Source organism: Rhincodon typus, chromosome 5, assembly GCF_021869965.1.
Source record: "Rhincodon typus isolate 14 chromosome 5, sRhiTyp1.1, whole genome shotgun sequence".
NCBI lineage: Eukaryota > Metazoa > Chordata > Chondrichthyes > Orectolobiformes > Rhincodontidae > Rhincodon > Rhincodon typus.
In genome coordinates, this window is record NC_063336.1 from 61,619,968 (window position 1) to 61,632,702 (window position 12,735).

Genomic DNA, 12,735 nt, shown 5'->3' on the forward strand with positions numbered 1-12,735 from the left:
TCCAGCTCCACACTGTGTTGTCTCTGACTCCAGCATCTGCAGTTCAAGCTCTCCCTAATCATTTGCAAAAAATTTGATGATGAGGATTTTAAATTCAGTATTGTGAGGAACAATAAGCCAGTGCATTAGGTAAGACACACTACTGTAGTGAACATCTGGTGAAGATTTGTCAAGGGGTAAGATTTTATTAGATTGGAAATAAGTGTAGGTGGAAATAAAGAAGTAATGGCGTATGAAATTCAGGTTAGTATTGGTTGGGATATCACACTGGAAATCAAGATTGCAACCATCTGATTCCGATTCTCCGTATAATTTCAGTTGACACAAATATGGGCGGTCTTACTAAGTGCACAAAGATAGCAGCTCAACACTGAATGCAGTTTGAGATAATAAGAAGTTCGGAATTAGGGCAGTGAAATAATTCAGTGCTCTTCTGAGGTGCTTTTACATAGGTCGAATGAGTTGAGGGAAAGAACCAGAGACCGGTGACACAATGTGGGAACTGAAACTCAGAGGTATTTATAAGGTGAGCAGAGAGGTGTGCATATGGGGAGTTTTATGTTTTTCTTCTAAGTGGGGTAGTCCTTTAAATAAGATGCAACTGACACTTGACAGAAATCAAAAGTTTATAAAAATAATTTAAACTGGCACTGCAGCGACAAAAGAATTAAATTTATAGCTTAATTAGGTGAATCACTTGGTATAACTAAAGATAACTGAGTGATATTTCCAAATGTAATTTGTTGAATCAAAAGTAAATGATAAAGAAGGCAGGTCAAGTGATGCTTTGCAGCTGTAGCAGGTAAGAGCTGCGGAATAAGAACATAAGAACTAGGAGCAGGAGTAGGCCATCTGGCCCCTCGAGCCTGCCCCGCTATTTAATAAGATCATGGCTGATCTTTTTGAGACTCAGCTCCACTTACCCGCCCACTCACCATAACCCTTAATTCCCTTACTGTTCAAAAATTTATCTAGCCTTGCCTTAAAAACATTCAGCGAGGTAGCTTCAACCGCTTCACTGGGCAGGGAATTCAACAGATTCACAACCCTTTGGGTGAAGAAGTTCCTCCTGACCTCAGTCCTACATCTGCTTCCCTTTATTTTGAGGCGATGCCCTCTAGTCCTAGTTTCACTTGCTAGTGGAAACAACCTCCCTGCCTCCACCTCATCTATTCCCTTCATAATCTTATATGTTTCTATAAGATCTCCCCTCATTCTTCTGAATTCCAATGAGTATAATCCCAGTCTACTCAGTCTCTCCTCATAATCCAACCCTCTCAATGCCTGTGCTCCACAGCAACCACATGGCAGTAAGCACCTGTAGTTTGAGGAACATTTGCTCACATTTGAGCTGGAGATTGAGCTTCGGATGCTGCACTGCATTAACGATGAGGAAAGTTACGTGGAGAATTTGTTCCCAGACAAATTTACACCCGAGGCAAGGTGTTATGAAATTGGTTTGTAGTTCGGGGGATAGCGGTGAGTGAGGCAGATATAAGGGTCTAGAAAGTAGCACTGGCGCAGCATCTTGAATTGTCCAGCAGACTTGGAGCTCTTGCAGCTTGTGTGGGCAAGAATTGAGGGCGAAGAGAGGATGAACATACCAACCACAGCACCACAGTTCTGGAAGCTGCTTAAAGTTGGGTAGTTAAAAAGAATGTAGTTGTCGTCAGGGACAACATAGTTAGGGGTACAAACATCATTCTCTTCAGCAAAGAGTTTATTTCCAAAAAGGTCACGCTATCTCCCCTAGGCCAAGGTGAGGGACATCTCCTTGGGACTGGACAAGAATTTGGCATGGAGTGTCCAGATCATAGAATCCCTACAGTGTGGAAACAGACCCTGTGGCCCAAGTCCACACTGACCTTCAGAGCAACCCACACAAACCCATCCCCCTATAATCCACCTAATCTACACATCCCAGAACACTATGGGCAATTTAGCACGGCCAATCCACCTCGCCTGCACATCTTTGGACTGCAGGAGGAAACCGGAGCACCCGATGGAAACCCACACGGACAGGGGGAGAATGTGCCAACTCCACACAGACAGTCGCCCAAGGGTGGAATCGAACCCGGGTCCCTGGCGCTGTGAGGCAGCAGTGCTAACCACTGAGCCACCGTGTTGCCCATTAATATATGGTAACAACAAAACAGGAAAGACTAAGAAACAGGTTTTTTTTCAGGGAATATGAACAACTAGAGGCTAAACTGAAAAGCTGGTGCACCATCCAACAAGAAAGTTAAGGGTGGTATCAAATGGAAAGAAAAGCTGCGGAGGTTAGGGTAACTTAAAGGTAAAGTCACACAACTCTCTCTCATTAGATTGAGAGGACTGGTGGTGCTTTAACCAGAGGGTCACCATATCTCAGGCAAGGGGTGAAGCTGAGGAGAAGAGTCCTTCATAGCAATGTCAGCCCGCGTGGGAACTGAACCCACACTCTTGACATTATTCTGCATCACAAGTCAACCACTGAGCCACCTGATCTGACACACAAGGCAGGAAAACGTAGTTTAGTTTGTCTAACGTGTCTTTGGACGATCGTAGGAATCCATTATTAAAGATTGTAGCAGGATATTTTGAAAAATCTTAAAACAATGAAGCAGAGATTTTTGAAAGGGCAATCATGTTTGACTAACTTACTTCAACTTTTTTGAGTATGTAACATACAGTGAATTTAAAGGGGAAATAGCAGATATAGTGGATTTGGATTTCCAGAACACCTTTGATACGATGTCACATAAAAGGTTACAACACGCTGCGCACGGGTTATATACTAGCATGCTTAGAGGATTGGGTCAAAAAAGGATAAATGGCTAATTTTCAGGTCAGCAAACTAATTAGTGGAGTGTCACAGTGATCAGACCTGGGTATATCCACTAATTATGACCCATGTTAATGACTTTCATAAAGGAAGTGGATTATATGAAAATCAAACTTGCTAACAAGATGACAGATTGGGAAGTAAGTAATGAGAAGGATATAACACTTCTGTAAGGGGATACAGACAGGTGAAGTGAGTGGATGAAATTTGGAAAATGGAGTATAATACAGGAAAATGTGAGGTTGGCTACTTTGCTCAGGAAAATAGGAAAGCAGAGTTCAACAACTCAATTGGACATATATGTGATTGACAAGCGAGTTAAGAATCGTGGGGGGAGGGGGGTGGTGGTGGTGGCGGTGGTGGAGATTGGAGAATCAGGCAGAGAACAGTGTACAGCAGAGAAGACTATATCAGATTAGCTATGATTTTGTCAACTGCCGAGCAGACACAATGGTCCACATTGCCTACTGCCACTCCTATTTTTTATGCTCTCATGTTCTTAGTAAATGAGCTTTTGCAGTGGCAGATCAATGGGGCTGGGTTCAGTCTGTTACAATCCCTACCCAGACCGGTAATGTTTAAAAAGAGATTCAGTCTTCCAGTTAATTATTGAAATTGATGACATTTTGAACCTTTTACTGTAACAAATGCCTAGCGATTACACACTTTTTGTTCTTTTGGAAGGCTGCTAGTATTTGAAACCACAGAAAGCAACATCCCTCTTCTATGCTTAGTACAGAATTGGAGTCCTTCGGGCAAAGAACTTACAGTTGGTTCCAGCTTCGAATTAGTTCATAATTCCCCATTTTACGAAGTGGTGACTTTGACTATTTCCAGGTTCCCCCTTCAGTTTTCACAAGTTTTAAATCTACTATAGGCAGTACAGCCCACTCCACTGATTGTTCTTGCCCCGGCCACGCTCGGGTGAATCTTCCAGATTGCTTCGATGGCTGCTGAATGGCCTCTTCCACTAGAAACTGTTACCCTCCCACCCCTGGTTCGGTATGTTACCGAGAATCTGCAGCCTCATCTACCTGCTAATTTTATCAACCGTGTCTCCCTGTGGTACTGTCTGATTTGTAGGGAAGCTTGCAACCTAAATGTAAAAATGGCAGCTTCTGCACTCTTCTCCATAGACATCCAGGTGGGAAATGCAGATTAGGTATTCTAGACCTCAACTCTCGTTCAACTCAGAATTTAGTGGACAGCTTTCAGCATAACGATTTACAACTCTACTTTCAAGAACTTTCTGGGACTTTTGGGAGACTGTTAATAAGGCAGAGGTTACTGCCACTAGTTCCGACTGTGAACACTTTATATCATTGCCCCAAGATCCTGGTGATCTTAACCATCCCAGGTTTGTGATAAAGCAGACTTTAGGTCACATGATAACTCGCCTGCTTACCTTACGTTAAGGGGACAGTTCCAAAACAACAATCTTAAAACCTCATTAAATGTTACAAGCTCTCCTGAAGTTAAGGAAAATTTGGAGCAACTCATGGCAATGTCAGAAAACAATCAGAAGAGTTGACAGTGCTGAATTCCAGACAGAGGTCAGGGAAGGCTGATGCGCTACAGCAGTAGGCACAAAAAGTGCTCTTATTGAATGTTAGCCAGGATGGGAAGCAGGAAAGTTCAAATGACTGCAGTATCATATTCCATTATTGCCCTTCTCCAAAGAATGCCCACACCAATCATTTTATGGTGTGGGCAGCGCAATACTGGAGTCAATGGAACTTTCAGTCAAGCTTATTTGATCTTTAATTGATTATTTTCAACTTTAATTCTAATTTCAATTTCACACCTGTCTACACATTATTATGAGGGTAATTTGGTGGTGGGATACGAAGAAGCTGGGTACCGTCCCAAATGCATGCCCCCTTCCAAAACACACCAGGTGGGTGCACGTAATGTCCTGCCTTAAATACAGTATAATTACAGTCAAATATTTATAACATTAGTTTGGGTCTTCCACATATATTTTACATTTAATTTCCTTCCAAGCATACGCCAATATCAAACTTCTTGTACTGCTACCAATAATACCATTACTCAAGCAGGTTGAACATGAAAATTGTGTTCACAAATTCCTCTAAGATTCATTGGCACGTGGTGCAGGATAATTACTGCTTGTCTACAGTTGTCATCTAACTGGAGACAGAATGCACTGAGACACACATACATCTTATGACCTTGACATTGCATTTATATTTGCTTGGAGCTATCCAGATCTAAAATATAAGTGACATAGCGTAACATGGGCACAGATGGACAGAAATCTGTCCAGTCCACTAAAATAGACCATCTCACTGCTATATGGTTCTAAATGATGAACCATCACAAATTACTGAAGCAGATGGTCTACTGCCTGTTAAAGCAAGGAAACGCAGTTAAATCATTCTTCCAAACTCTTTTTCATGAGAATCTGTGACCATGTTTCCAAAGCAAAATAATTTTAGAATATTCGGTTAAAAAAAATGAAGGAACAACTGACTAAAAACACTGAACCCACTAAGCAAACGGTAGCTAATTTAAAATTCCCCTCAAATGATGTTAAGGGGTGCAATTGTCCATAAAACATACAAGTCCACTCCTCCTATCAATTCAGCAGAGGATAGTTCACCTGCATAATTTTGTAGCAAAGGTGTAACTTTACAAACAACTTGACTGCCACTTTCCCTTAAATGTGACTTCCGTGAGTTTTAAATGAGTCTCTGGAAGCCTTACCAATCAATCCAAGAAATGCATTATCAGTACCCTTGGAGAATATGGTGGGGGGGTAGGGGAAGAATTGTCCTGTCACTATGAATAAGGGTTTAGATAATTGTCAGTCAAAATACTTGAAAAAATATCGGTTTGTGTCTGCAAATGAAATTTTGCACTCCCATTTTCTTTGAAAAGAAAATTGCATTTCAATCAAATTTGGCAACATCAAATTTAATAAGCAGGCAGCTAAAAATCAAGAACTGTGTCTACAAATGGAGTATTCAGACCATATTAATAGCTGCATGAAAGAAACTGAAGTCAACAAATTATTTCTCATTAGTCCTTTGATCTGATGACAAGCCACTGCCACTAAAAATTAACATTACGTGGAATATAAGAGTAAACATCAGTGACAGGGCAGGAGAAATTTAATAGGAACTACATGATTTTTTAAATGGGATATTTAAATGAGGTGAGGTCACATGGTTTTAATTCATAAAAATTCTTTCCTCACTACTTATTCTGGTCTCTCTAGTAGTACCTCTAATTTGTATAAAGCTAATTGCATGGTTACTGATCCAGATCTTTGAAGACCTAAGTTGGATTTTAATTGATTTTAAAAAAGACCTTCAAGTTTATTATTTCAATATGATCAGAACAATAAAAGTTACTTAAATAGACTAGACATGTTTGGGGGGGATATGGGCCAAACACAGGCAGGCGGGACTAATTTAGTTTGGGATTATGGCCGGCATGGATGGTTGGACTGAAGGGTCTGTTACCATGCTGTATGAATCTGTGAGAAACATTAAAGGTCTCAGTTCATAAAATCCCTGAAGATAGTACTCTCATTAACTATAGGTTTATATTGTGCATTTTGTCTAATGGAGTAAACAAACCTCCTGACAGCAATGTCAACTGAATATCACTTGAAAATGAATAACATTAGCAGACAGCAGCCTGTGAATTCTTAGAAGAAATTGTTTGCTGCTAATAAAGTTACCTGATTGGAGCACCTTTAGCTTGAGCAGGTCTCAGCATGACAGTTATTGTGGTTGCTGTTTCATTAAGAATTGCATCTTCATAATCAGGTAAAATAGGAGCTGTTGAGATTTAATTAAAACAAATTAAAAATGCAGAACTGAATCTAATTGTATGAAACAAATCTAACCCTATCGCAAATTTCAATAGTTCTATTCAAAGTCCTTGCAGATTATAAAAACTGAAACCTATTATTTAATATTGCAAGGGTACATTTTTTCTCGGGACAGGATGCAAACAAAAAATCATTCTTACATTCTATTATTAAGCAACTGTGTAGGAACTTAAAAGCTGCTTGAGAAAATATTTGCAGTGCTCTTCCCACTGGGAAAATTTGCCTTTGTTCGGTGCTTACCCCAAACACAATGGACAGTTAAGAACTCAGCACATTCCAGAATCATGACATGCCATTGGTACATCATTTTACTTTACAACCCATTAAATTAAAATGCATATTTAAGCAATTTTGCAAATTATTGTAAGGAAACATGTACAAATCATTTAAATGTTCATACAGTGATGCATTTTCAAAGAATCCAATGTAAACTGCCATCCATTTAGCTTCCTACTTTTTAAAATGTTCTTCGTCTTACCATTTAGAGCTAATCAAAGTAAATGAATAAAAGATACTAATTGTTTTGACATATCAGAATGCAGCTCATAAAATGAGTCATAGAAAAGTAACATTTCTGTTCTATCCTGCTTCAAATTATATAAAATAAGAAATGGAGGCAGTTGAATAGAAATAATATTACAGCTGTTAAATGTTTCTTTTGCCCCAGGCATCTTTTAAAGATAAGCACATGGTAATTGTGTCTTTGAAGGGCTGTAACCCACCGAGTTAATTGAAATTATCAATGTTTTATTCAAAAGGGTTGCCTTCATAGTTTGAAGTTTGTAATTTGGCAGTTGACTATGCATTCAAGAGCTTTGGTTTCTTTGGATCAAAGCATTAGCTTCACAAAGAGCATTATGCAATTTTTTATAGAAATGTAGAATGCCTTAACCTCAGACTCAAACAGATATGATTTTGGCGTTCACTAATGTTTCCTAAATTTCTGAAAATGACAAGCTTGCTTGTGACATTATTTTTCATTCCAAGTTTGCACATTCTGAACGTGAAACGTGACTAAACAATGCATAAACTGCAATCTAATGTTTAAGGTAAATCGAGATGTGATACATTTTAATTGTAAAACCAAACAATAATGTAGTAAAATGCTCTGTTTTAAGGAATAAAACGAATAATCTTTGAAATGTGTTAAAAATGCAATGTTTACATGATTATGATGTTTTGGAGTTGTCTTTTTACTTTAGAGTAAGATAGAGGAATGAAGGAGGTCACATGACCTGCTCTGAATACTGCTCAACAATACGATTGGGTTGTTTGATTGGTGAATTTGGATCTTGCAATGAAAATGGTGCAAAGTAGTCCACTTAATTTCAAAACAAAATAGAATTTTATGGGGGGTAGTGTAGAAGATAGTTGATCAGCATTTATACCTAGATACAAGGCCCATGTGATTTATATTGCCAAGGGGGCAGGGAGAGAGAATAATGATAATAACAACAATATTTGTGCTGGTTGGGGCTCATATCAGATGCAGCTGACCAAGTTTTAAGGGTTTAAAGGAGGTTGCAAAAATTGGCTTGAGGGAGAAAGTCAGTTAGGGAACTGAAAGTTATCTGGACCAAGAATGAAAATAGAACATGCAATCTAGAGCTGATCATATATTTAAACTGGTTCCTGAAGGATGAAATTCTCACTTAAGTGACAGATTAATGTATAACGGTGGTGGAATTTAGTGGTCATTTTAAAGGTTAAGTAGGGAACTTTTTCTGTAGTTCAGATAATAAATTGCCAATTGAAATAGGGTGTAGCCAATGTTGCTTTTAGTTTGGTACAGTAAAAATCTTAAAACGTGAAATACGATCTTTCTAGTAAATCACAAAATTCAACTATGTTTTTAAAAGTTATTGATCACTACAATAATTTTGTAATATAAATAATTACACAAAATGTAATGCTAGAAATTATCAAATTACAAAAAATATTGTTGGTTTTAAACAAATTGTTCAGCACTTAATATAACTAATTTTATTTCGGATATGACATTTCCTTAGATTGTTTTCAAAATTAAACATTCTAGCCTAAATATATACTGTAAATATTGTGTGCATGCTTAGCTTGGACATTATTTCAAAGACACTTTTCATTGGTCCTACACAAATTATAATACTCAAATCAACTTACACAAGCACTGTTATGTTTGTTTCCGTTTTCCTTAAAAACAGACATACCTACCAGATATATTTGTGGTGATGTTGACCACAATAGCTGGGCCAAATCCCTTCACTGTACTGGCTTTAATTAAGAACTGGTAGGTAGTTCCAGGATTCAGATGTGAGAAAACATGGTGTGTACTGTTCCACATCTTTGGCACTGTCCGAACAGGCCCAGCCACTTGGACAGCTGGGTCAAAAGATCTGATGCTGCTGTAACTGATCTGCCAAACATTAAGAAACCAAAAATAAAACTAGGTAGGTTTCCTCCCTGCCAAATAGAAAATAGAAAATTGCAACAGGTTCTTACCAATCTTTAACATTTTTGAATTGATCTAACTTGTGAAAAGATCAAGTTATTTAATGAAGCAACAAAAAGGGGTTCAAGCAGTTGATATGGTTGGCATTGTGGAATGACTTTTGAAAGTCCATATACACAAAGTGCCATATAATAGACTTGTTAGCAAACTAGGAGCTTTAAAGGTTAAAAGGACAGCAGTCACATGGACAAGAAATTGATTGAGACACAAAGGAAGCCGTGTTGCAGTGATTTTCAGACTAAAGTTTACAGTAGAGAATTCCAAGGTTATTAGGACCTCTGCTCCTTTTGAGATATATTAAGCACATAAACATGCGTATAAAGGGCATAATTTTGAGATTTTCACAATAGACTAAACTCAGAAATGTAGCCAACCAGGAGCAGGATAGTACCAGCTGTCAGCAGATATTAGAATTCTAAGACAGATGAAACTTAATATAGGAAAAGAAAGTGACAATTGCTGTATTTTGGAAGAACGAATCTGGAATAGAAATACAATGGGACAACCTTATTATAAAGAAAATCGTCTAACTCAAGATTTTTAAGCGAAAGCATTCCGAAATGCTGCAAATTAATTGTTTGAACTATTTCTCCCTCACTTTTTTAAGCAAAGATTTTCTTCAAGGTATTGCCCCTATTCCTTCATGGGAGTAACCAGCACAGAGATAAAGTTTGAGAAAAAGGAATTAAAGAAAATACGGACCCTCCAATTATGAACAGATTAAAAATGTCATAGGGTTAAACTTTCATCTTCAATGCCGAGGTGACAGATTGTTCACATGCTTGCGATTCCTTTGAAAAGGATGGAATAAAAACTGATGATGATGTTGCAATGAGCAGGTAACCCACTCCATCAGTCACTAAAGACAAAAATTACCCCAGTGAGGGCTAGGCTTGGTGAGAGATCAACAAGTTTTTGGGGCTGATCATTGACTGCCTTGCCCCAACACACATTGAGAATAGAAGATACTTTCCTCCTTTGCATCAAGCTACCAGGATACCTCTCTGGTTATAAATCAAATTTATTAGAATACAGATTCCACACAGTTTTTTGTATAAAATAATAAACTAAACAATGTTGAAATAAGCAAGTATCAGAATGCATCATGAATCAAGAGTAAGAATATTTCACAAAAATTTTAATTTTGAAATATTCTGGGAGCAGTTCTATCAGAAAAAATAAGATGATGCATTGAATTGTAACAAAAAACTCTAGACAAAGAAAATGATGTTTTAGTTGTGGTATGTTAACAGGGAGAACTTTTATAACTGCAAGGAAAGTGGAATAATTCTCAAAACTTAAAGAGACACAATGAAAATAACAGAACAAATAAAATGACCATTTTGTTTATGGCACAATAAAAATTCCTCTATGTAAGCGATGGGTGACTGAGCAAACAAGAGCTTGGGATTTGTGCAATTTAAATGGGGTTATATAGCCAATATTTCACAGTTGCTAGATCAAAATCCTAGCAAACACTATAACAGCATCTGCAGCATATGCCAGTCTTTAGCAGTAGTTCACCACATCTTCTCCAAGGCAACTAGGAACAGGCAATAAATGTTGGCCTAGCCAGTGACCGCCCGTAAGGAAAGATCATGTTAAAAAAATGGAATGTTTTCCTGCTTTCATCTAATACAGTATTTGTAAATAAAATAACATTTAGACAACTTATTTTTGATCCCTTCTGGCACAGTTATAGCCAAACAAATACAGTCAATGTTTATTGTGAGATGGCTATTGCTACAAAAAAAAAGTTTAAAAAAAGTACATAACTAGTAATTCTATGATTAATCAAAACAATGTAGATTCATTACTTGCTGAAAATTAAAATGATAAATTCATATCCAAATGGTCACAGTTGTAGTATCTAAGGACTATTTCAGGTACAGTGGACATGCTGAAGACAAACCATTTACATTAGGTTCCCATTATGTTATACTGTAATGTCTGACTGACTCACATCACAAGTTTGGGACTCCAGATAGATGGATGCAGAACAAGGACAGCCAAGATGCCAAGGTAGTGGAGGTAGGTGTCGCATACACTGCTAATCCAGTCTCTTCTCTTTGAGACATAAAAGTCACAGTTTTGACACTTTCTCTGAAGAAGTTTATACTTGGATTTTCAACACAGTGGTATTAAGGAAGTCAGGTGGCAAGGCAAGAGAGGCCTGAGTAGGTAAGTGAAATCCTCCAGTGCAGTCTCTCTCAATGATCTTATGACCTTGACGCTTTGGCTGCTGTGGCACTATCAGAAGTCAGAAGATCCTAAGCCTGGCAGCCAGTCACAGAGCTGCAGCTCTCTAACTACACTTGTATTCCTATAACCCTCTGGGAGCCCCAAACCACCCTTTTTTTTTATAAAAAAGATTCCAGCTCCCCTGACGGACAACTTCTCTGCTAAGTATGAATGGACCATGTAAGGAATCAGCCTGCTAAGGTTGAAAGCTGAGATTTGGTCAGTTTTGAATGTGCACATTACAAAATGTAAATGGGAGTAAAGGATGCAAAACTCTGTCACCGAGTAATCAAATCTATTACCTTATATTGTGTGATGACACCATTTGCTTCCACAGGTTCCTTCCACTGCAGAAAGATTTTGTCTTCAAATGGTGTTCCTTTTAAAGAATCATTCGGTATGGGGCCAGGTACTAGAATTCAAGAATCATAAATATCATTTTATAATTTGCCTTTATGTAATGAACAAATAGACAGTTCCAATGAAACAGAAAACATTCCACGTGGAGCTCCTTTCTCTAGGAATGTCATTCCATTTAAAAAAATCTCCATTGAAATATGCTGTTATATTCAAAATTAGATTACATAATTGGTAACATTGATTTAATTACACAACATTTGGCAACTGCCTGAGAGGCAAATGGATCAACATTTGCTTTGTACATGTTGAAATACTAATGGCAATCCAAAACCTGCGGGTAAATATAACAGGTTGCCGTCCTTCTGTCATTATATTGTGGTCTGACTGTATGCACACAAAGCTGGACAGAGGCTGGTAACTCAGCGATGAATGGCTCACTTTCTGGCCCTTCAAAGTTTCGTCCATTAGATACAAGGCACAAGGAATAGCTAGTTTCAAAAGTCACAAGTCATCCGCGCAACATTCAGCCACACAAAACTGAAAGCATTCAACACTGCCAAGAGTGTAGCCTGCATCAACATCATTCTAGTTACTGAGCAACAACTTAGATTTATTCCGCCTTTCACAATGTGAATCATTCCAAAGGTGTTCAATGGAAGCATTACAAATTGAAATCTGACGCTGAGCCGTATAAGGAGATAATATGCTACATGACTAAAAGCTTAGTCGAAGAGATAAGTTTTAACAAACATCTTTAAAGGAAGAAAGCAAGGCATAGAGGCAGAGCGGAGAAGAAATGAAATTCCAGAGTTTGGTGTCTAGGCAACTGAAGGCAGAACCCCAGCAGAGTTGCAGGAGAGATGATGGCCTAGTGGAATTATCACTAGACTATTAATCCGGAGACTTAGGTAATGTTCTAGAGATCCAGGTTCAAATTCACCCAGGGATAACAAGGTGTAG

The 12,735-nt window shown here is 38.2% G+C and overlaps 1 protein-coding gene across 3 annotated transcripts in view; it reads right to left on the minus strand.

Annotated features, from left to right (window-relative positions):
• The window catches only part of ptprk (protein tyrosine phosphatase receptor type K), a 542,188-nt gene that overhangs the window by 134,607 nt on the left and 394,846 nt on the right, over positions 1 to 12,735 (minus strand). For all 3 annotated transcript variants that reach the window (XM_048597194.1, XM_048597193.1, XM_048597191.1), the window contains exons 9-11: positions 11,718 to 11,827; positions 8,877 to 9,078; positions 6,534 to 6,633 (exon numbers count right to left, since the gene is read on the minus strand). In XM_048597194.1, coding sequence (XP_048453151.1) covers positions 6,534 to 6,633; positions 8,877 to 9,078; positions 11,718 to 11,827 — 412 coding nt within the window. The remainder of the gene's footprint in view (positions 1 to 6,533; positions 6,634 to 8,876; positions 9,079 to 11,717; positions 11,828 to 12,735) is intronic.